This window comes from Scyliorhinus torazame, chromosome 2, assembly GCF_047496885.1.
Source record: "Scyliorhinus torazame isolate Kashiwa2021f chromosome 2, sScyTor2.1, whole genome shotgun sequence".
Classification (NCBI taxonomy): Eukaryota; Metazoa; Chordata; class Chondrichthyes; order Carcharhiniformes; family Scyliorhinidae; genus Scyliorhinus; species Scyliorhinus torazame.
In genome coordinates, this window is record NC_092708.1 from 188,354,288 (window position 1) to 188,376,906 (window position 22,619).

The following is a 22,619-nucleotide window of genomic DNA, read 5'->3' on the forward strand; positions in this document are numbered from 1 at the left end:
GAGAATTGCTTCCAGCAAAGGAGAGGGAAACTTTCAGACACGAGCTGCAAGTCCATGGGTGGTATTCTTTCTCGCTGCACCCGTTTTCAGTGCGGCGGGCCCCTGCAGGCAGCGGGGTTCTCCATCCCAGAAGCCAGCCAATGGGGTTTCCATTGTGGGCACTCCTATGCCATCAGGAAATACGTGGGCATGAGTGCGCAGCCGGTGGAACGGAAGATCCCACCGACGGAGGATCAAGCCCCATGTCTTCAGCAGACTTAAAGCTAAACTGCTTGCTATAGGCTCCTCCCATTAATTACATCATCCCTATCCCATGAACTGCCTTGTGACCATCATGACCATCTTACTAAGGCTCAAGAACTGCAATTATCTAAACCCCAGGGAACCTTCTTTCTATAAGCAAAAGCCCATTAGCCCTATACAGGTAAACCATTAAATGGTTATAATCAATGAATATTCTACTTTTACAACATCTTAATTGCATCTTTTGCAAACTCATTGCCTACCTGTATGCTAAACCAGGATTTATAAAATATTCCTGCAACAGATTTCTAATATAATATATAACAATTTCCTACATTCTCACATTATTCCCTTCCTAAGTCAGGATGCATACCGATTTGAATGAGATGACTTGTCTACTTTGAGCACTGCATCCACTTTTCTGAAGACCGATATTAATCCCTTTTTTATTGACGTAGCCATGCCGTTTACCTTTGCAAGAAGATGTTTTTGGTATCTGACCAAATTTTGCTGGTATGCTACCCAGTAACTTCTGGTCATTTTGCAACTGTGTATTTATACAGGCCTGTCACCGTCTAACATTGGGTGTTACTGGTGGCTACTGGTCTGTCACTATCTTGAATTTTGAGGAAGTTTTTTTTTTCTTTTTATAAATTTAGATTATCCAATTCATTTTTTTCCAATTAAGGGCAATTTAGCGTAGTCAATCTACCTAGCTTGCACATCTTTGGGTTGTGGGGGCGAAACCCATGCAAACACGGGGAGAATGTGCAAACTCCACACGGACAGTGACCCAGAGTCGGGATCGAACCTGGGACCTCAGCACCGTGAGGCAGCAGTGCTACTCACTGCGCCACCGTGCTGCCCCGAGGAAGTTATTATGAATAGATTTGGATACTGGTGAGGCCACATCTTGAGCATTACTCAGGTTTTTGGCTCCTTACGTGGGGAAGAATATGACAGAATTAATGCGATTTGCAAAAGAAGCAAATGTGATGTGAGAAAAAACGTTTTCAAACAGCGAGTGGTTCGGGTCTGGAATGCAGTGCCTGGAAGGCAGGTTCAATAGAGGCATTCAAAAGGGCATTAGATGATAACTTCAATAGAAACTATATGCAGGGGCACAGGAGAACAGCACTCATTTGGTAGCCGATGCAGACAGGATAGGCCAAATGGCGTCCTTTGGCGCCGAACAGTTCTGTGATTCTGTTAAGTGGATTGGTCAACACTTGAGGAGAATTGGCATCTGTGGAATTTTTCTCACAGCATTTTCATGTGCCATTCTGCCCTTCGATCCCTGCTCTGCCATTCAACTCGATCATTCAACTAGAAACACTGAACCTTTGTTGCATTCCCACCAGGTAAGCATATTTTTCCCCAGCCAAGGAGACCAAAACTTTACACAATGCTCGTGGTATGATCTCACCAAGACCCTCTACAATTGCAATACGACTACAGCAAACAATCTGTGATTTAGTTGGCTTAGAGCTGTATGAAAACCACTGCAATTACATCCTTTTTTCCTATACAAATATATAGAAGTCAAAACCTTAATAATCAAATGATATCCTTTTGATCTTTTTTAATTAGTATGGGAAGCAACTGTATGACAACTACCAGGATGCTGTGAAGCGGGCTGAAGCTGCATATGAATGGTCATCCCTGTCCAGTGCTAGTATGAAATCCGGGTCCAGCTCTTCCAGTTTACCAGGTAAAGTGGCTAAGTTTTTTTTTGTCCTCTTTCCCCCCTTTCCCAATTTTCTTCAACTTTCCCTCTACTTTTTTTGCCGAGGTGGTGACTCTCTTTGGGGTGTGGATGTTCAGGCAGGAGTTGCCAACTAAGAACCTCTTTCTGCTTGTGTGTAAATATCAGCAGGAAATTCCAGCATTGGCAACAACACAACTGATTCTGTTTGCCCTCTACTGTTCTGCATTGCTAGATGGATTGAAGGAAATAGAAACTGAATCCTAATAAATGCAGAACAAGTTTGCTTAAGGTGTGTTGAGCATTGGATATACATTTGCTGAGGAGCTGCAGTTACTAGGCAAAAGTATTACTTGGAAAAGGAATTCTGGAGGGAAGGAATTAGTAATGATGTACAAATCATTATGGAACTTTTTTTATCTATTAACATAATTTGATGAGCTCACTTGATGGCTCACTTTGATTACACAACTGAGTGCCACATACCAATCGGGACAACTCCCAATCTGTACAATTAGTTGTTCTCAAATCGAGTGATGGTGTGTTGCAGCTGTCCCCTGGTGCCTTTGGGAATAACCATTCAGTGCCTTGTCATCTCATTTACTACTTGCTGAGTCTTCCTGGAATATGGGCAGGAACACGCTTGGCTGTGATGCTTTCTATGTTTGGCAATCCACCGATGCTTGCAGTCCAAACATACATGGAAAATGACCACTTGGGTGAGGTACTGAGACCGTGTAACTTAATCACAGCAAATGCCAGCTAACTTGGAGAGGAGGGAGAAAATTAGGAGGAAAAATGTAAGAAACCATTGTTGTCAGTCGATGGATGGGTTGGGGTGCATGTTTTCACTGAAATCAGATTGCTCGTATGGGTCTCCTGGATACAGCTCTGATTAAAAGTTTTCATAAGTCTAGGAGCTGTACTGAGACCTGGTAGGTTGCTTTTTCCGAGCCATTATTCCCAAATGGTGTGAGCATTAACTGATGACTAAAGATTGGGAAGTGTGACATCTGTAGTTGGGAAACATTCTGTACTATATACTCACTTCTATTAGATGCAATTGATCATTCAAAGAGAGAAACACATTAGATTTAATTTTCAGAAGCCATTTGATAAGGTTCCTCAGTTGAGTGCTTTAAGGAAGATACATCATGGTTTTTCCCGTAAATAGGTAGTGATTGGCTAAGCAGTAGAAGGCATCAGATGACTTCCGGGTGCGGCGATGACCGGCTAAGTCGCACGTTTCGGCAGCTCCCGGTGGAAAGGACTTTTGGGCTCTTAATAGGAGCCCCAACGGCAATTTTAACGGCTAAAAACACTGTGCAGTAAACCAGAAGGGAATCCCCCCTGGTGGTCACGAAGGCTTTTTTCAAAGTAGTATTATGAGTTTTGTGTGGGCCGGGAAGACCCCGAGAGTGAGGAGGGGATTTTTGCAGCGTAGTAGGGACAGTGGTCAGTATTATCACTCCTGTGGTGCAGTAACATTTCTTCACAGTTTTACAAAATGCAAATAGTTGGGTTCTAATCCAGGATCTTAACCAAAATAGGGGTTCTGATCTGGACCCATAACACTATAGTAATGTAAGTTGGTACAGGAACAAGGACTGTGCGCACGTGTGTGTGAAAGTACCTTGGACAGAAGGGGTTTTTGATGTACTACATTTGTACAACCTTTTCTAGTAGTGTGGTTTGTTCTGGTGGAAGCTTTCGAGCAGTGGGCACAGAAAGTAGAAGGAAATGAGAGAAAATATATTGTCCTAATTGAGATAGTCAGAAATTCTCAAACTTTGCAACAGTATTTGCTTTACAAAGTCAGGAAGAAATGGGAGTTTGGTAACCTTTATTTGTCAGATTTGGGGTGCCAGTGCGTTGAAATGTACTTTTGGTCTTGTTCAAAGTTGATTTTAATTCTGAAAGGAAATATCAATGCACTTGCACCCTGATCAGACGGAAACAAAACTTTGCCGAGTTTCATCAAGATGTTCAGTAGAAAATGAGATTAGTTTAAGGCCGAACTTTGTTGTCAGGAAATAAAAATGCCACAAAAAGAGCATGAAGATAAAGTTTTTAAAAAAAATATGGCATGTCTTTCAACACTTGAAAAGGTTACTTGAAACGTTTGCGAGCCTTGGTGAGCTGGAGGGGAAGTATGGGCTCCTCCCGGGGAACACCTTTAGATATTTACAGGTAAGGGCGTTTGCCAGGCGGCAAGTGGTGGAATTCCCGCCCCTGCTGCCACGCACAGTACAGGACAGGGTGCTCTTGGGGGGGTTGGAGTGGGTAAGATCTCGGAAACTTACCAGGTGATGCAGGAGGAGGAGGAGGCCTCGGTGGTGGAGTTGAAAGGTAAGTGGGAGGAGGAGTTGGGAGAGGAGATTGAAGAGGGGCCGTGGGCAGATGCCCTAGGGAGGGTGAACTCTTCCTCTTCGTGCGCGAGGCTCAGCCTCATACAGTTTAAGGTGCTGCACAGGGCACACATGACCGGGACAAGGATGAGCCGGTTTTCTGGGGGTGAGGACAGGTGTGTTAGGAGCTCAGGGAGTCCAGCAAATCACACCCATATGTTCTGGGCATGCCCAGCGCTGAAGGAATTTTGGAAGGGCGTAGCGAGGACTGTGTCGGGGGTGGTAGGATCCAGGGTCAAGCCGGGCTGGGGGCTCACAATATTTGGGGTTGCAGGGGAGCTGGAAGTGCAGGAGGGGAAAGAGGCTGGTAGTCTGGCCTTTGCGTCCCTGGTAGCCTGGCGAAGTATTCTTCTTCAGTGGAAGAATGCGAGGCCCCCAAGCGTGGAATCCTGGATAAACAATATGGCGGGGTTTATTAAATTGGAGAGGGTGAAATTCGCCTTAAGGGGATCGGTACAAGGATTCTTCAGGCGGTGGCAACCATTCTTGGACTTCCTGGCAGAACGGTAGACAATGGTCAGCAGCAGCAGCAACCGGGGGGGGGGGGGGGGGGGGGGGGGGGAGAGGAGGGGTTCTATTTTATTTTTGTTTGTTTACACTGGGGGATCTGAGGGGGTGTATATATTTGCTCTGTTTGCTTTGTGTTAACTCGGGGTGTTAATTTATTATTCATGTATAGGGGGAGGGGGGCACGGGGTTGTTTTACTTTGTTCTGTATTTAATTCTATTGGGTTCCTTTTTCATTCTGTTGTTGATATTTTGTGAAAACCTCAATAAAAATTATTTTAAAAACGAAAGAAAAGGTTACTGCATTGGTGATGATTCTTTATCAGAATTCATAATTCAAAGAATCCTCATCTAAAATGTTAAACCCTTGTCTTTTTTTCAGATGTTGACTGACCTACTGTGTATTTGCAGTATTTTATTGTTTGTCAAATTTTTAACGTACATAGTGTTTCATATAAAATTTTGAGCATTTTGCATACTATGAACTGAATAAAGGTAGTTCGATGCATGGGATTCACTTTCACTTACTTTGTGCAGAATCCCACTCAAACCATTCGAACCAGTCAGACAGTGGTGTGTCTGACTTGCAGTCTACGGGTCATGTTCGCTCGCAAAGTATCGTCAGCTCCATTTTTTCAGAGGCTTGGAAAAGAGGTACACAATTGGAGGAGCAGCAGCAGCATTCCAAGGTAAGAGAAAGAACAATGTACCCTCTGGATGCACAAAGAAAAGCACCCAGCTTCAGCTCTTGTCCTATTGATGAACCTGTCTGTATTTCGTCACTGGATTACTCAAGAACACAAGAATTAGGAGCAGGAGTAGCCCATTCGGCCTCTCGAGGCTGCTCCTGCCATTTGGATAAGATCATGGCTCACGTGAATATGGCCTCAACTTCACTTTGCACACTCCTGTATATGCCTTGACTTCTTTGTCGATCAAAAATCTACCTTACTCAACCTCAAATATATTCAGTGATCCAACCTCCACATCTTATACGTTTCGAGAAGATCACCTCTCGATCTTTTAAACTGTCATGGTTATATGCCCAACTTGCTCAGCTTTTGCTCATAAACTCACACCTTCATCCCAGCAATCAGTCGAGTGACCCTTCTCTGAACTGTTTCTCATGCAATTATATCCTGTCTGAAGTAAACAGACCAAAACTGCACACGGTACTCCAGATGCAGTTTAACTATGGCCCTGTTCAGCAGTACTTCACTATTTTTATACTAGATTCCCCTTGCAATAAAAGTCAGCATTCCATTTGCCTTCTTAATCATTTATGTGTCTGCAAACTAACTTGTGATTCATGTTCCAGGACACCCAGATTCCTCTGTACTGTCGAGTTCTTAAGTCTCTCTCTCTCAATTCTGCCTGCCAATAAGCACAAATTCACATTTTCCCACATTATACTCCCATTTGCCAAATTTTTTCCTATTCACTTCACCAATCTAAAGCTCTTTGCACATGATTTTCCGGCACTGCACAGTGGGATGAGAAATTCAACGGACCTTTTGTTGGTCTGTCACATTTTCCATCACGGCCACAATCAACATCCTGGAGATTACCATTGATCAGAAACTGAACTGGACTAGTCATATTAATACTGTGGCTACCAGGGCAGGTCAAAGGCTACAAATTCTACAGAGAGCAACTCCCCACCTGACCCCCCCCCCCCCCCCCCCCCCCCCAAGTCTGTCCACCATCTACACTGCACAGGTCAGGAGTATAATGGAATACTCCCCTCTTGCCTGGATGAGTACAGCTCCTACAAAACTCAAGAAGCTCAACACCATCCAGGACAAAGCTTGATTGCTTCCCTTTCCACAAACATTCAAACCCTTCACCACCTATGAACAGTGGCAGCCAAGTGTACTGTCTACAAGATGCACTGCGTAACTCCCCAAGGTTCCTTGGACCGCACCTTCTAAACCCACAACCACTACCATCTAAAAGGACAAGAGCAGATGGCAGAACGAAGGTTAATGCTCTGAAAGCAAAACTTAAGAACAAATGACAGGAGGAAAAGGGTTGAGAGCAGAGGTGCTGGAGATGGTTCAGACACGGCTGCACCCCCACCCATCCCACTGTGCCTCATACCTCTTCCCTCTACCTTCCACCATGATAGCGCCCCCCCCCCCCCCCGTATTCACTTTTCTTCCCATCAGCCTCCGCATTCAAAGGATGATCCTCCACCAATTCCAGCATGATCACACCGCCAAACACGTCGAATCCTCACTTTCCTCTGTCAGCATTCCGTAGGGACTGCTCCCTCCCTGACACCCACAGTATCTTCCCATGCAAACACAGAAGGTGCAACACCTGTCCTTTTACTGCCTTTCTCCTCAATGTCCAAGGTTCCAAACACTCCTTTCAGGCGAAGGAGTGTGTCACTTGTACCTCCTTCAATTTGTTCTAGTGTATCCACTGCTCCCAGTGTGATCTCGTCTACCTTGGGGAGACGAAGTGCAGACTGGGTGACCACTCTGCAGAACACCTTCGCTCAAAAATGACCCCAACCTTCCTGTCACCTGCCGTCACTATCTTTCTTTCATTTCCACAGGTCTGTTCTTGATCTGCTGCAATATTCCAGTGAAGTTCAGTGTGACCCAACAAAAACTGGAGGAACAGCAGCACCTCATCTTCCAATTAGGCACTTTATACAGCTTACTGAGTTCAACAACTTCAGACCTCTCCCCTCCATCTTGACATGCATGTCTACCTTTTTCTTAAGTTTTGTTTTTACAGAGCGCTGACGTTTATGTTTGAATCAGCACCTTTATTATTTAACACCATTATTAACACTCCTTGTGTCTTGTGATAGCTTCTTTGTTAACTCTCTCCCAGTTCCCATCTATCCCTGACCTACTCTACTTCACCCCCTCTTAAAGTAGTCCAAAATCCATCACTTTTCTCCCTTTCTTTAGCTCTGAAGAAATCATACGGACTCAAAACGGTAATTCTGTTCTTCTCTCTGCAGATGCTGCCAAACTTACTGCATTTTTCCAGCATTTCCTGTTTTTATCTCAGATTCCCAGCATCTACAGAATTTTGTTTACTTTAGTGGTATAATTAGCCTAGAGTTATGCACATACCATCAGAGCTGCTACTTTGCTGACTCAGAATGTGGTCAGTTTGAGTGATGCCGATTAGGATTTTCCTCCCACCCGCTGTTCAAGCTGTTTCTTTCTGATCCTGATGGTTTCTGCCTGTATTGGAGAGATTAGTCCCTCTGGTGGTTAATCTGTGAAAGACCAACAATTTAGTCGAAATAATTCTAACTGTTCTCTCCCAGAGTAGCTGAGCCCAAGACATTGATTTTTCAATCAGTGGACTGACATTTATCCAATTTTATAGCAAGTGAATAAAACACCTAAAATGCCACACTAGCATTTACTTATCAAAACGGTTTTCTGGTCTCCTCTGAAGCATGAGTGTTTTCAGTGTGGATTAGGTTGGTAGGGAGGTTGCTTATTTTTGGTCTTGATGCATCATGGGTTTTTATAATCCAATGACCTCTGATCAGATCGAATTTAAGCGGAGTTATTTCACATTAATTGTGATTGCTGTTAACTGTTTTTCAATTATCCAGTGAGAAAATGTCCTTTCTCATTTTAAGTTTTCTTATGTTAGAGCGTCCAGGGACTAGGAATTGGAATGATGGGAAAGGAAATGTATTTGGAAGTGTTTGCCTGTACAAAAGTTCTATTTAAATGTTTATTGTGTACTATAGAGTTCAAATTCAATGTGAAGCTATTTGAGCACAGTATCATTACTGTGTCTGTAACTTGCAGTGCTTCTTACTACAGTAGGACATTGTGCAGTGCAATAGACCTGATTCCAAAAGGCATTTGATAAAGTTCCAGTTAAATTTAATTTGGGTAGGAATTCAAAAATCCTGGGATCAAAAATTGGCTAAAAGGTAGAAAGCATTGGATACTTGTTAGAGTTATGTCATTGTCATAGAGAGGTTGAGTGATGTAACCCTGGAGATCAGTGTTGGGAACTATTTTGTTCTGATAGTAAATTGGATTCTGAATCTCTGTCCCATGGGTGATCCGGGTAAGTGCAACGTGGCTCCCTGGCCCTCCCCCTCAAACATTGGCACCTTGCCACCCTGCCAAACCAGAAGGAGCACTGTCAGGGTGGCATGCAAGGCTGCCTGAGTGCCAGGGTGGCACTGCCAAGGATCAGGGGCCATGCCCATGAAATGAGGGTAGAGGGGGGTTTGAAGGGTGGGGAAGTGCAGGACAGGTAAGTAGCGGCCTCTGGGAGGTTGGGTGGGTGATGGGTGGAGGTCCTCGAAGGGAGGGGGTGTGTCAGGGGGCTTGGGCGGGGGGGGGGGGGGGGGGGAGAGGATCCCCAGGGACCCTACAGCGAATGTCCTCACTTGGGGGTGTGGGGTAGTGTCCATGTGTGTGGGGTTGACATTGTCCATGGATGGGGGTGTGAAGGACCCACAAACTCACTTAGCGATCGGGGCACCCTTTCAAAATGGCGGTCCGATCTCGGAGTTTAGCTCCCCAGGGCTAAAAGTAATTCTCTAAGTGTGGGCTAAACCGGTGAGAAACTCCCCAGGGCCCAAAAAAGTAACCAAATGTCTTTGAATAGAGGTGGAAAAGTCACCGCAGAAAACCCCCTGAAAAACCTGCCACAAATTAAGTTGGACATTTTTGGGGAGAATTGCACCCTGCAGATACCACCAATGGTGAAAAGAGAAGACCAATTAATTTTAAAAGTAGTGGCTAAGTGACCCTAAGCTTGAGTTTTCAAAATCAAATAATTGTGAGGAAGTGAGGCTGAACTGGGTGAACACATGGGGCTGGATTCTCCGTTTTTGGGACTATGTCCCCACAGCATCGTAAAAACTGTGGCCTTTCATGACAGAAAAACTGATGTGAAAGGGCCACATATTCATAGCCCTGTCGGGGGCTAGCAGGGACCCGGCATGAAACTAGCAGCTTTTGCTGCAGATATGGGCCCCCACACTTCCGGGTCGGAGGCCACGCATGTGCACGGTGATGGCCTCCAGCGGCAGCGCCGTGCTTCATGGCGAACTCGGACCGCGGAGCTGGACCTTCCAAATAGTGCCCCCGATCGGCAGCACGCCCAACCTGGACCGCCTGCCAAAATTAGTCCGGTGCCGTATAAGGCCCCCCCCCCCTCCCTCCGATCGGCCCACCCCCGACCATGGCGGCCATAGACTGAGTCGCTCGTATCCCGACTGGCAGGACCACATTAGATCCACGCCATCGGGACTTCGGCCGGTCTGGGGCGGAGAATAGCAGGGCATGCCTCCAGCGACATGCGGCGCAAGGGGCCCGGAGAAACGGGAACCAGCGCCAGTCCCGATTTTGTGCGTCGAAATGGATTCTCCGCCTCGGCGCCGGCTGTGATTTCTACATCGGGGTGTGGAGAATCCAGCCCATGGTCTTCTGACTCAGCTGAGAGTACTGTCACGCCATCCATATTAAACAGAGGCCAAATAATTGTCAGCATATTGCTGCTTTGAGTCCCCCCTCCTGAAGGTAGTGTGTGTCCTTTGTGTTTGTATGTTTCTGGTGTTTTCCAGAAAGTCAGAAAATGATGCTAACACTAACTGTAGTGAATGCCCTCAGTGAAGAGTATCAGCCCTTTTTTAACAGAGCTGTTACTCTAGTGGGGTCACAATGCCTGCGACTTGATTCAATTCCCATACATCAAAGAGAAGAGGGAAAGGAAAACTTTTAAATCCCACAGGATGTGAAAAGCAAGAGAGTTGTGCAACAAGCCATGGAAAGAAACAAAAAAGAGAGACTTGGGGTTTCAAGGGAAACGATAAGAGGGAACAGTACATCAATGCCAGGTGACCAATCCTATGGCTATAACCGATTTCTCGGAGGCTGAACTGGACCCAGAACACTCGCATCCTTACAAAATGAATTTCTGACAGAGCAACAGCTCTGCACCTTCACTAAAACTGCTTATTTCCATAATAACATCAGCTAACTCTGCATCTGCCTCAACTTGTGCTGCTGATGCCTTTGTTACCTCTGGGACTTGATTATTCCAATGAGTACCTGGTCAACCTCCCATTTTCCATAGAATAGAATAGAATTTTTACAGTGAAGAAGGAGGCCAATCAACCCATCGTGTCTGCACAATATGTCTGAAATTCCTACATTCATCACATCTATTTTAAAGTACCATTTAAAGAAGAGAGTGAGAGAGTTGGAGAGAATCAGTTTAGGAAGGGAATTCTAGAACTTAGGATCTAGGAAGCTGAAGACACGGCCACCAATGATGGAGTAAAGGAAATCTGGGAGTTGTAGTTTTCTGAATGGGATAAGCTAAATCTTTTTTAAATTTTTTATAAAGAGTACCCAATTTATTTTTTCCAATTAAGGGGCACTTTAGTGTGTTCAATCCACCTACTCTGCACATCTTTGGGTTGTGGGGGTGAAACCCACGCAAACACTGGGAGAATGTGCAAACTCCACACGGACAGTGACCCAGAGCTGGGATCGAACCTGGGACCTCATCGCTGTGAGGCAGCAATGCTATCCACTGCACCACCATGCTGCCATGGGATAAGCTAACTCAACGAAAACTGGGAATCAAACCTGTGAGCTCCTTGTTGTGGGTCAGCTTCTTGCTGCTTTAACCAGCAACATCATCGAGGGAGCTGTGTGGGTACAGTGGAATTTTTAAAAATCCAATAAAACTTGGGCTTGTGGCGCAACGGTAGCGCATCTGACTCCAGATCAGAAAGTTGCTTGTTCAAATCATGTCAGTTCGTTGTGTGGGGATCTTCTCGAAATGACTACGTTCAAATGCATGATGCAAATAATATTTGAGGTGGCACAGTGGTTAGCACTGTTGCCTCGCAGCACCAGAGTCCTGGGTTCAATTCCGGTCTTGGGTGACTGTCTGTGTGAAGTTTGCACGTTCTCCCCATGTCTGCATGGGTTTCCTCCGGGTGCTCTGGTTTCCTCCCACAGTCCAACGATGTGCAGGTTAGTTGGATTGGCCATGATAAATTGCCATTTAGCCCCTTAAGTATCCAAAAGGTTAGGTCGGGTTACGGGGATAGTGTGGAGGCCTGGGCTTTTGGTAGGGTGCTCTTTCCAAGGGCCGGTGCAGACCGATGGGCCGAATGACCTCCTTCTGCACTGTACGTTCTATGAAACTAAATACATTTAAATTACCTGTGAACAGATCAGCTGTCCTATTTAATTACAGACAGATTGCTCAGGGTAGCAGAGTAATTATCTCTTACACAGCACCATGTGAGGCACAGCCTTGAATTGTGTGTTCTTATATTGGAGGTACATTGGAGTGGAACATTCTATTGCAGTATCAAAATGCAATATAATTGACATGAGGAATAATCCATTTTGTGGTGTTTTGCAGGGCATCCTGTCAATGCTTCATTGCAACCCTGCAAGTAATGTTTATGAGATGCAGAGGCTTCACTAGTTTTCCAAGATGGGAGTCCTGTTCACACGACCATCATTAGTTAGTCACTGATCTCTCACCTCAGTTCAAATTCAGCCCAGGTTAATGGGATCGGAATCTCTTTTCTCTGCTGCTGTAAGATATTGATGTGAAATGAGTTTGGGGCAGACGTCAGTAAGTCATTGTAACAGCTGCTGTAATGGAGGTTGTGGTTCATTGCAATATGAGATGTTGGCAGATCATTTATCTGAAAGGGGTAGACTGCTTACAGTTGAATGCTACTATTTTTTAAATTTAAGAGTACCCAATTATTATTTTTTTTCAATTAAGGGGCAATTTAGCGTGGCCAATCCACCTAACCTGCACATCTTTGGGCTGTGGGTGTGAAACCCACGCAGACACGGGGAGAATGTGCAAAGTCCACACGGACAGAGACCCAGGGCCGGGATTCGAACCCGGGTGTTCAGTGCCGTAGGCAGAAGTGCTAACCACTGTGTCACATGCCGCCCGAATGCTACTAATCTGAGCATCTTCCTAGAAATATGATTGCTGGTTCTCAGACTGTCCATAACTGAATTTGTCCTGACAGAACTTTGTTCTGGTGTTATAACTTCAAAACCTTCAGCAGCCCAGTGGATTTTGGACGTGACATAGAACATAGAACATACAGTGCAGAAGGAGGCCATTCGGCCCATCGAGTCTGCACCGACCCACTTAAGCCCTCACTTCCACCCTATCCCCGTAACCCAATAACCCCTCCTAACCTTTTTGGACACTAAGGGCAATTTAACATGGCCAATCCACCTAACCTGCACGCCTTTGGACTGTGGGAGGAAACCGGAGCACCCGGAGGAAACCCACGCAGACACGGGGAGCCTCCACACACACACTGACCCAGCGGGGAGTCGAACCTGGGATCCTAGCACTGTGAAGCCACAGTGCTATCCACTTGTGCTACCGTCCTGCCCTGACAGAGCAGAGCTTAATTATCGTGTTCATGAAAATATTAGTTCTGAGACGTCCGCTTGTGACCATGGAGTGATTGGTCACATAAAGGGCTGTTCCTGTTGAAAGTCACAGAAAAGGGCTCTTTTTACCCAGATCCGGGTGGAATTTTGATGAAAAGACGTAGGTGAATGTTAGAGGAGTAGTTTAGCCCTGGAATAGTATGTCTCCTGATCACCGGACCCGGCAGAAAACAGTGAGAGGTGTGGCTGGAAAGTTGAAACAGTTTTGTGCTTCACTGCCAGTCTCTTCCAGCATGCAGGCGGGGGAGGGACAAGCTGTAAGGCCACAGATACAGGAACTGATGACTTTTATCAAGGAGGAATTCCATAAACAGAGGAAAGAAATGAATGAGGATCATGCAAAGGCCATTGCAGAAGCTGTGGCACCCCTGAAGAGTACTTTGGAGCAGATGGAGAGGTGTTTTGAGATGCAGAGTCACAGATTCGGGAGATTGAAGGAGTGATCTCTGACCACAGAGATCATGTGGTGGTTCCGGAGACGGAGGTAGGGCTCCTAGGAGACCTTTGTAAAACGCTGAGGGCAAAGGTGGAGGAGCGGGAGAATGCCTCGAGAAGGCAGAACCTGCGAATAGTGGGTCTGCCTGAAGGAGTGGAAGGTGTGAGTGCCACGAGGTATGTCCCGAGGACTGGTGGCAGAAGGGGTGCTAGATAAGGCACCTGAAGTGGACTGAGCGCCTAGGTCTCTGAGGCAAAAGCCGAGAGCTGGGGAGCCGCCGCGGGCGGTGATCGTGAGACTCCGTAAATTTGTGGAGAAAGAGAAAATTCTATGGTGGGCCAGAGAGAAGTGTAGCTGCGACTGGGAGGGAAATAACGTCCGGATTTATCAGGACAACGGAGCCGAGTTGGCAAAACGGCAGGCAGACTTCAACAAGGCCAAGGCGGTGCTGTACCAGCGGCAGAACAGGTTTGGAGTGCTCTACCCAGCGAAATTATGGGTGACGTTTGGAGGCCGGGAGTGTTATGTCGAGACCCCAGAAGCGGCCGAAGACTTTATTAAGGATCATAAACTGGGGGCAAACTGAGTGGACAATGCTTGGGAACCGGGGAGCTGGCACTATTAAATGGTCGAGAGCATGTTTGAAGTGGGTGTAGGGATTGGGGGATTTTCGCCTTTTTTTGTGGGGGGGGGGGGGTTCTGTTCCATGTTGAGATTGTAAGGAGTTGTAGGGGTGAAAGGTTTATGTGGGGATGGATGTTCCCATCCCCCCTCCTGTTTTATGGAACTGTTTGTGTGTAACATCTGTTTGTTTGCTTTTGGAGAAGACTACCTGGAGTTCAGGAGAAGTCCTTGTTTGGGTGGGGGAGTGTTGCTAACTTTTGGTTGGCTCTTAATTCGTAATTTGCTCTGTTTGTTTAACCTTTGCTCTAGAGTCGCCAGGTATCTTTATGATACCGCCACAAGGTTCAGGTTCAAGTAATGATCACTAACTCAACACACCAATTAGTAAGATTCAAATCAAAACATATTTATTATACACAGTAAATCACTACTCATGCATAAACTCTACTTTCTAGGCTATTCCTATCACTAAAAGGCCTATACTTAGCTTCGGACTGGCCCACCAGGTCAGGGGAACAAATGGCATTTTGTTCAGGTCCTGAGTCTGCAGGATTCAAAAGATGGTATGGACTTGTAGCTAGGAGCGCCTATCTCATAGCGAGCGTTGACTTGAGACTTACTTGGTTGGCGGAAGCGAGGCAGGTCACTGTCAAGGGTTGGTTCAAGTTGCTGAGTGACCCTGCCAAAGAAGGACGGTTTGAACTTGGGGGCTTTACTTTATAGTCCCCAGGGGCTTCCCACCCTTTGGGGCGGACCCCGTACCTGGTTCCAAGTGATTGGACTACTTTCTGATCACTTGGATCGATTTCTCCAATGCTGGAGCGGTTCCCTGATCGCTGGGCGGTCCCTAAGTGTCCGTTGGCCTTCCTTTGTCTTGGCTCCTGCTGGCGCCGAGGAGTCTGGCTTGGCTTTATTCACCTTAACTGTTGCCATTGTGCCTTGGAATCGCTCATTCCTATGCAGATGGCTGCTGCATTACTATGCGGATGGCTGCTGGTTTCTGTGCTGTCTGGTTGTTTTGCAGGTTTCAATATACATGATTTCTGCACTTGCTAGTCTTTGCCTGTGTTGACTGAATTTCCCTTCAGCCTTTGCGGTTCTCCATTTTAAGTTGGGAAGTGGCCAACCCAGGTGGCTACAGGAGGGTAAGGCCAGCAGGAGGCCTTCTTCTTTGAGCTGAGGGGTGGGGGGAAGGGGAGGTCATTAGGATGTGCTTTTAGGCAGGGGCAGACGCGCTAGCAGGTTATGCTGGTGAACGGAAGTGAGCTGGTGGGGGAGAAGGCCAAGAGGGTTGGCCGGGGAAGAAGGGGAAGCAGAAAAGCGGGGGGAGGGGGGTTTCTGCGACGCAGCAGGGAGTGAGAGATGACTTGGTCAAGGGCGAAGAAAGGGTCCATCTGGGATGGGCTAGGTACAGAGTGGAATTAAAGGGACAGGAGTTAAAGTTTTTCCCCGCGCTATGGAAATTGCGGCGGGAAAAGTGGGCGCAGGAAGGAAGGGGGCCTCACACGCAGGAATGCCAAGGGTAAACGGGGGAAGCCGAGGTCAGCCAAGGTCAGCCAGAGTTTGCTGACTCCCGGAAGCAATATGGGGGGAGCAATCAAGCTAGAAGGGAATCTAGCGGGGGGGACGGGGACGGGGACTAACTGGGTTGCTGCTGCTGAGGGTAAGGGGGAGCTGATACGGGATGGGATGGTCGGGACGGGAGGGCGCCGTCGGGGGGACAAACGGGTGCGTGGGACCTGGGTGAGGAGCTGGTTTAAAAAAGGGGATGGCTAGTCGACGATGGGGGTGGGGGGTAAAGGGCCCCCCAACCCGGTTGATCACGTGGAACGTGAGAGGGCTGAATGGGCCGATTAAGAGGGCAAGGGTATTTGCGCACCTAAAGAGACTGAAGGCGGATGTGGTTATGCTTCAGGAGACGCACCTGAAATTGGCGGATCAGGTCAGATTAAGGAAAGGATGGGTGGGACAGGTATTCCACTCAGGCTTAGATATGAAAAATAGAGGGGTGGCAATACTGGTGGGGAAACGGGTATCGTTTGAGGCTAAGACCATAGTGGTGGACAGTGGGGGCAGGTACGTGATGGTGAGTGGCAGATTGCAAGGTGAAGCGATGGTGCTGGTGAACGTATACGCCCTGAACTGGGATGACGCGGGTTTTATGAAGCGTATGTTGGGGCGCACCCCGGACCTAGAGATGGGAAATTTGGTAATGGGGGGGGGGGACTTCAACACGGTGCTGGACCGGTCCAGATCTAGGACCGGGAGGAGGCCGGCAGCGGCCAAGGTGCTTAAGGGGTTTATGGAGCAGATGGGAGGAGTAGATCCCTGGAGATTTGCTAGACCGAGGAGTAAAGAGTTTTCCTCCTTCTCCCACGTCCATAAAGTATACTCCCGGATAGACTTTTTTTGTCCTAGGAAGGGCGCTGATCCTGAAAGTGGGAGGAACGGAATATTCGACTATAGCCGTTTCAGATCACGTCCCACATTGGGTGGATCTGGATCTAGGAGAAGAGAAGGAGCAGCGCCCACTTTGGAGATTAGACATGGGACTGTTGGCGGACGAGGGGGTATGTGGAAGGGTGAGGGGATGTATTGAAAGATACCTAGAGGTCAATGATGATGGAGCGGTCCAGGTGGGAGTAGTATGGGAGGCGCTAAAGGCGGTGGTTAGGGGAGAGCTGATTTCCATAAGAGCCCACAGGGGGAAACAAGAGGGTAAAGAAAGGGAGAGACTGATTGGGGAGATTCTGAGGGTGGATAGGCAATATGCGGAGGCCCCGGATGAAGGGCTTTACAGGGAAAGACGGAGACTACAGACGGAGTTTGACCTGCTGACCACGGGTAAGGCAGAGACGCAGTGGAGGAAGGCACAGGGAATACAATACGAATATGGGGAAAAGGCGAGCCGATTGCTGGCCCAACAACTTAGGAAGAGGGGGGCGGCGAGAGAGATCAGAGGAGTTAGGGACGGGGAGGGAAGGATGGAGCAGAGAGCGGGGAGGGTGAACGGGGTGTTTAAGTCATTTTATGAGAGGCTGTATATGTCCCAACCCCCGGAGGGGAAAGAGGGAACAATACACTTCCTGGACCAGCTGGAGTTCCCGAGGGTTGAGGAGCAGGAGGTGGCAGGTTTGGGAGCGCAGATTGAGTTGGAGGAGGTGATTAAAGGAATTGGGAACATGCAGGCAGGAAAGGCCCCGGGACCAGATGGGTTCCCGGTGGAATTTTACAGGAAATATGTGGACCTACTGGCCCCACTCCTGACGAGGACCTTCAATGAGGTTAAGGAAAGGGGGACACTACCCCTGACAATGTCGGAGGCGACGATATCGTTGACCCTGAAACGAGACAAAGACCCGCTGCAGTGCGGGTCATACAGGCCCATCTCCCTCCTAAATGTAGATGCCAAGTTACTAGCCAAAGTGATGGCGACAAGGATAGAGGACTGTGTCCCAGGGGTGGTACATGACGACCAGACAGGGTTTGTTAAAGGGAGGCAATTGAATGCCAATATACGAAGGTTGCTGGGGGTGATGATGATGCCCCCACCGGAGGGGGAGGCGGAGATAGTGGTGGCGATGGATGCAGAGAAGGCATTTGATAGAGTGGAGTGGGACTACCTGTGGGAGGTACTGAAGAGATTTGGATTTGGAGAGGGGTTCATCAGATGGGTTCAGCTCCTGTACGGGGCCCCGGTGGCAAGCGTGGTTACAAACAGGCAACGATCCGACTATTTCCGATTACATAGGGGCACAAGACAGGGGTGCCCCCTGTCCCCGTTACTGTTCGCGTTGGCAATCGAGCCATTGGCCATAGCGCTGAGGGGCTCTAAAAAGTGGAGGGGGGTGCTCAGAGGAGGAGAGGAACATCGGGTGTCATTATATGCGGATGATTTGCTGTTACATGTGGCGGACCCAGTGGAGGGGATGCCAGAGATAATGCAGACACTCGGGGAGTTTGGAGAGTTCTCGGGATATAAGTTGAATATGGGAAAGAGTGAACTTTTTGTGAAGCACCCCGGGGAACAGGGCAGGGGGATAGACGATCTGCCGCTGAGGAGAGTAGCAAGGGATTTTCGATATCTAGGGATCCAGGCGGCCAGGAACTGGGGAACCTTGCATAAGCTTAACTTGACGCGACTGGTAGAGCAGATGGAGGAGGACTTTAAGAGGTGGGACGTGGTGCCCCTGTCATTGGCGGGCAGAGTACAGGCGGTTAAAATGGTGGTCCTCCCGAGGTTTCTTTTCGTGTTTCAGTGCCACCCCATACTGATTACAAAGGCCTTTTTCAAGAAAGTGGACAAGAGTATTATGAGCTTTGTGTGGGCTGGAAAGACCCCGAGGGTAAAGAGGGGGTTCCTGCAGCGCAGTAGGGACAGAGGGGGACTGGCACTGCCGAGTCTGAGTGACTATTATTGGGCCGCCAACGTGTCCATGATATGTAAGTGGATGAGGGAAGAAGAAGGGGTGGCGTGGAAAAGGCTGGAGATGGCGTCCTGTAAGGGAACAAGTTTAAAAGCACTGGCGACGGCGCCATTACCGTTCCCCCCGAAAAAATACACCACAAACCCAGTAGTGAGGGCGACTTTGAAGATTTGGGGGCAGTGGAGATGACATAGGGGAGTGACGGGTGCCTCGGTGTGGTCCCTGATAAGGAACAATCACAGGTTCGTCCCGGGGAGGATAGATGGGGGATTCCAATCTTGGCAGCGAGCAGGAATTGGGACGTTGAAGGACTTGTTCTTGGACGGGACGTTCGCGAGTTTCGGAGCATTGGTAGAAAAATACGGGTTGCCACCTGGGAATGCCTTCCGATCTATGCAAGTGAGGGCATTTGCGAGGCAACAGGTGAGGGAATTTCCGCAGCTCCCGGCGCAAGGGATCCAGGACAGAGTGATTTCGGGAGCATGGGTCGGTGAAGGTAAAGTACCCGATATATACAGGGAAATGAGAGACGAGGGGGAGACGATGGTAGAGGAGCTGAAGGGTAAATGGGAGGAGGAGCTGGGGGAAGAGATTGAGGAGGGGCTGTGGGCAGATGCCCTAAGTAGGGTAAATTCCTCGTCCTCATATGCCAGGCTTCGCCTGATCCAATTCAAGGTTCTACACAGGGCGCATATGACGGGAGCAAGGCTGAGTAGATTTTTTGGAGTGGAGGATAGGTGCAGGAGGTGCGCGGGAAGCCCGGCGAACCACACCCACATGTTTTGGTCATGTCCAGTATTGCATGGGTTCTGGGTGGGTGTGGCAAGAGTGATCTCAAAGGTGGTGGGGGTCCGGGTCGAACCGAGCTGGGGGTTAGCTATATTTGGGGTTGCAGAAGAGCCGGGAGTGCAGGAGGCGAGAGAGGCCGATGTTTTGGCCTTTGCGTCCCTAGTAGCCCAGCGAAGGATTCTGCTTATGTGGAAAGAAGCTAAACCCCCGGGCGTGGAGGCCTGGATCAACGACATGGCAGGGTTTATAAAATTGGAGCGAATAAAATACGCACTAAGAGGTTCGGCTCAAGGGTTCACCAGGCGGTGGCAACCGTTCCTTGACTATCTCGCAGAGCGATAAGGGAAAACAGGAAAGACAGCAGCAGCAACCCAGGGGGGAGGGTGTATTTGGGTTTTTTTTTCTTTCCATCCTAGTTGTTTATATTTATTTTTTCAGTATTATTATTTCTCTTTTCTTGTTCTTTTTCTGCACTTGTTGTTAGTTTAATATATTGTTTAAATAACGGTCAATGTACATTTTGTTACAAAGTTGTAAAAATGGAAAATTCCTTTTGATCGAAAAACTTTAATGAAATATATTTTTTTTAAAAAAGGGACAGGAGTTAAGTGGGGAAGATGACGGACGGTAGAGGGGATTGGAGGCGCAAGCCTCCGGTGAGGTTGGTAACGTGGAACGTCCGGGGACTGAATGGGCCGGTTAAAAGGTCGCGGGTGTTCGCGCACCTCAGGAGCTTGAAAGTGGGAGTTGTTTTTTTGCAGGAGACACACCTCCGTGTGAAGGACCAGGTTCGGTTAAGGAAGGGGTCGGTCGGCAGGTTTTTCACTCGGGGTTTGATTTGAAATCGAGGGGTGTGGCGATTTTGATGAGCAAATAAAATGGGATTTGTAAGTGCGAAGCAGGTGAGGGATGCAGGTGGGAGATATGTGATTGTGAGTGGGATATTGGAAGGGGCACCGGTGGTGTTGGTAAATGTGTATGCCCCAAATTGGGATGATGTGGGTTTTATGAGGGGGTTGCTGGCAGTGATCCCGGATTTGACCAAGCACCAGTTGATCATGGGAGGAGATTTTAACTGTGTCCTAGAGCAGAGGGTGGATAGGCCGAGCCCCAGGTCGATTGGTGGGGTACGAATGGCAAGGGAGCTGGGGGGTTTATGGAGAGAATAAGTATGTTGGATCCATGGCGCTTTCAGAACCCAGGGGGAAGGGAGTATTCCTTCTATTCACACGTCCATAAGGTGTATTCGAGGATTGATTACTTTGTAGTGAGTCGGGAGATTTTGGTTGGCGTGGAGGGAGCAGAGTATGTGGGGATAGTTATCTCGGACCATCCACCCCACTGGCTGGATATTCGATTCAGTACGGTTCAGACGAGAGCAGAGGCCGGGGTGGAGGTTTGACTCTGGGTTGTTGGCGGATGGAGGTTTTTGTGATAAGGTTGGCAATTAGAGATTATGTGGAGTTCAATCAGAATGGGGAGGTATCGGCTGGCATTTTTTGGGAAGCACTGAAGGCAGTGGTCCGGGGAGAAATTATCTCATTTATGGTTCGTGCGAAGAAGGAAAAGAGGGCGGAACATGACTGTCTAGCGAGCGGGATAGTGGAGGTGGACAGGGTGCCCCCATGGAGGGATTGGCGAGAAAGAAAAAGTTGTAGGGGCAATTTGACAGGCTGACAACGGGGAGGACGGTAGGGCAAGAGGGGTGCAATACGGGTATGGGGAGAAGGCGAGCCGCATGCTGGCGCACCAGCTGCGGAGGCAGGCTACGTCCAGGGAAATATTGAAGATCCGGACTGGGGCTGGGGATGTGGTGTCAGAGCCAGGGAAGATAAATGAGGCATTTAGAGAATATTACCAGGGACTTTATGAGGCAGACCCAGGAGAGGAGGGGGACATGGGGTGGTTTCTGGACGAGCTGAAATTTCCCCAGGAAGCAAAGAGGCAGGCGTTGGAGGAGCCCCTGGGGCTGAAGGAGGTGCTGGATCGTATCAGCGGTATGAAGTTGGGGATGTTTAATGAGACACTGGAGAAGGGGGAGTTACCGGAGACGATGAAGCAGGCAGTAATCACACTAATCCCCAAAAAAGGGAAGGATCCGGTGGAATGTGGGTCGCATAGAGCCATATCACTATTGAACACGGATGTGAAAGTATTGGCTAAGTTGTTGGCGGAGAGGATGGAGGATTGTGTCCGGGGGGTGGTTGCAGAAGATCAAACAGGCTTCATGAAGGGCAGGCACCTCGCGAGTAATATAAGACGGCTGTTGAATGTGGTGATGAATCCGTCGAGAGCTCTTGAAACGGAGGTGGTGGTGTCCATGGTCGCGGAGAAAGCATTTGATCGGGTGGAATGGCGGTACTTGTTCGAAGTTTTGGGCCGAGATTTGTGGCATGGGTGCGGTTGCTGTATGTGGCGCCAAGAGTGAGGGTGAGGACGAATGATATGAGCTGACGAAGCTTTGACTTACACAGGGGTACGAGGCAGGGGTGCCCGCTGTCGCCACTGCTGTTTGCGCTGGCCATAGAGCCATTGGCGATGGCTCTCAGGGGGTCGGCAGAGTGGCAGGGGATAATGATGGGACAGAGGGAGCATTGGGTGTCGCTCTATGCCGATGACCTCTTGCTGTATGTTTCGGATCCGTTGGAGAGTATGGGAAGGATTATGGGTTGGTTGTGGAGGTTTGGAGGGTTCTCTGGATACAAGCTGAATGTAGGGAAAAGCAAGATATTCCCGGTGAATGAGCTGGCACAGCGGGCTAATTTAGGGGGGGTGCCATTTACGGTAGCGAGGGATAGGTTTAGGTACTTGGGGATTCAGGTAGCGAGGGAATGGACAGGGCTCCATAAGTGGAACTTAACTAAGCTGGTGGAGGAGGCCAGGGAGGATCTTAAGAGGTGGGATACACTACACTTAACGTTGACGGGGAGGGTCCAAGTGGTGAAAATGAATATTCTGCCGAGGTTCTTGTTTATTTTTCAGGCTCTCACGATCTTTATACCAAAGGCCTTTTTT

General features: G+C 48.3%; 1 protein-coding gene across 4 annotated transcripts in view; it reads left to right on the plus strand.

Annotated features, from left to right (window-relative positions):
* The window catches only part of LOC140394299 (NEDD8-conjugating enzyme UBE2F-like), a 571,886-nt gene that overhangs the window by 259,437 nt on the left and 289,830 nt on the right, over positions 1-22,619 (plus strand). For all 4 annotated transcript variants that reach the window (XM_072481459.1, XM_072481429.1, XM_072481439.1 and 1 more), the window contains 2 exons: positions 1,834-1,954; positions 5,401-5,552. In XM_072481459.1, the coding sequence (XP_072337560.1) occupies positions 1,834-1,954; positions 5,401-5,552 (273 nt within the window). The remainder of the gene's footprint in view (positions 1-1,833; positions 1,955-5,400; positions 5,553-22,619) is intronic.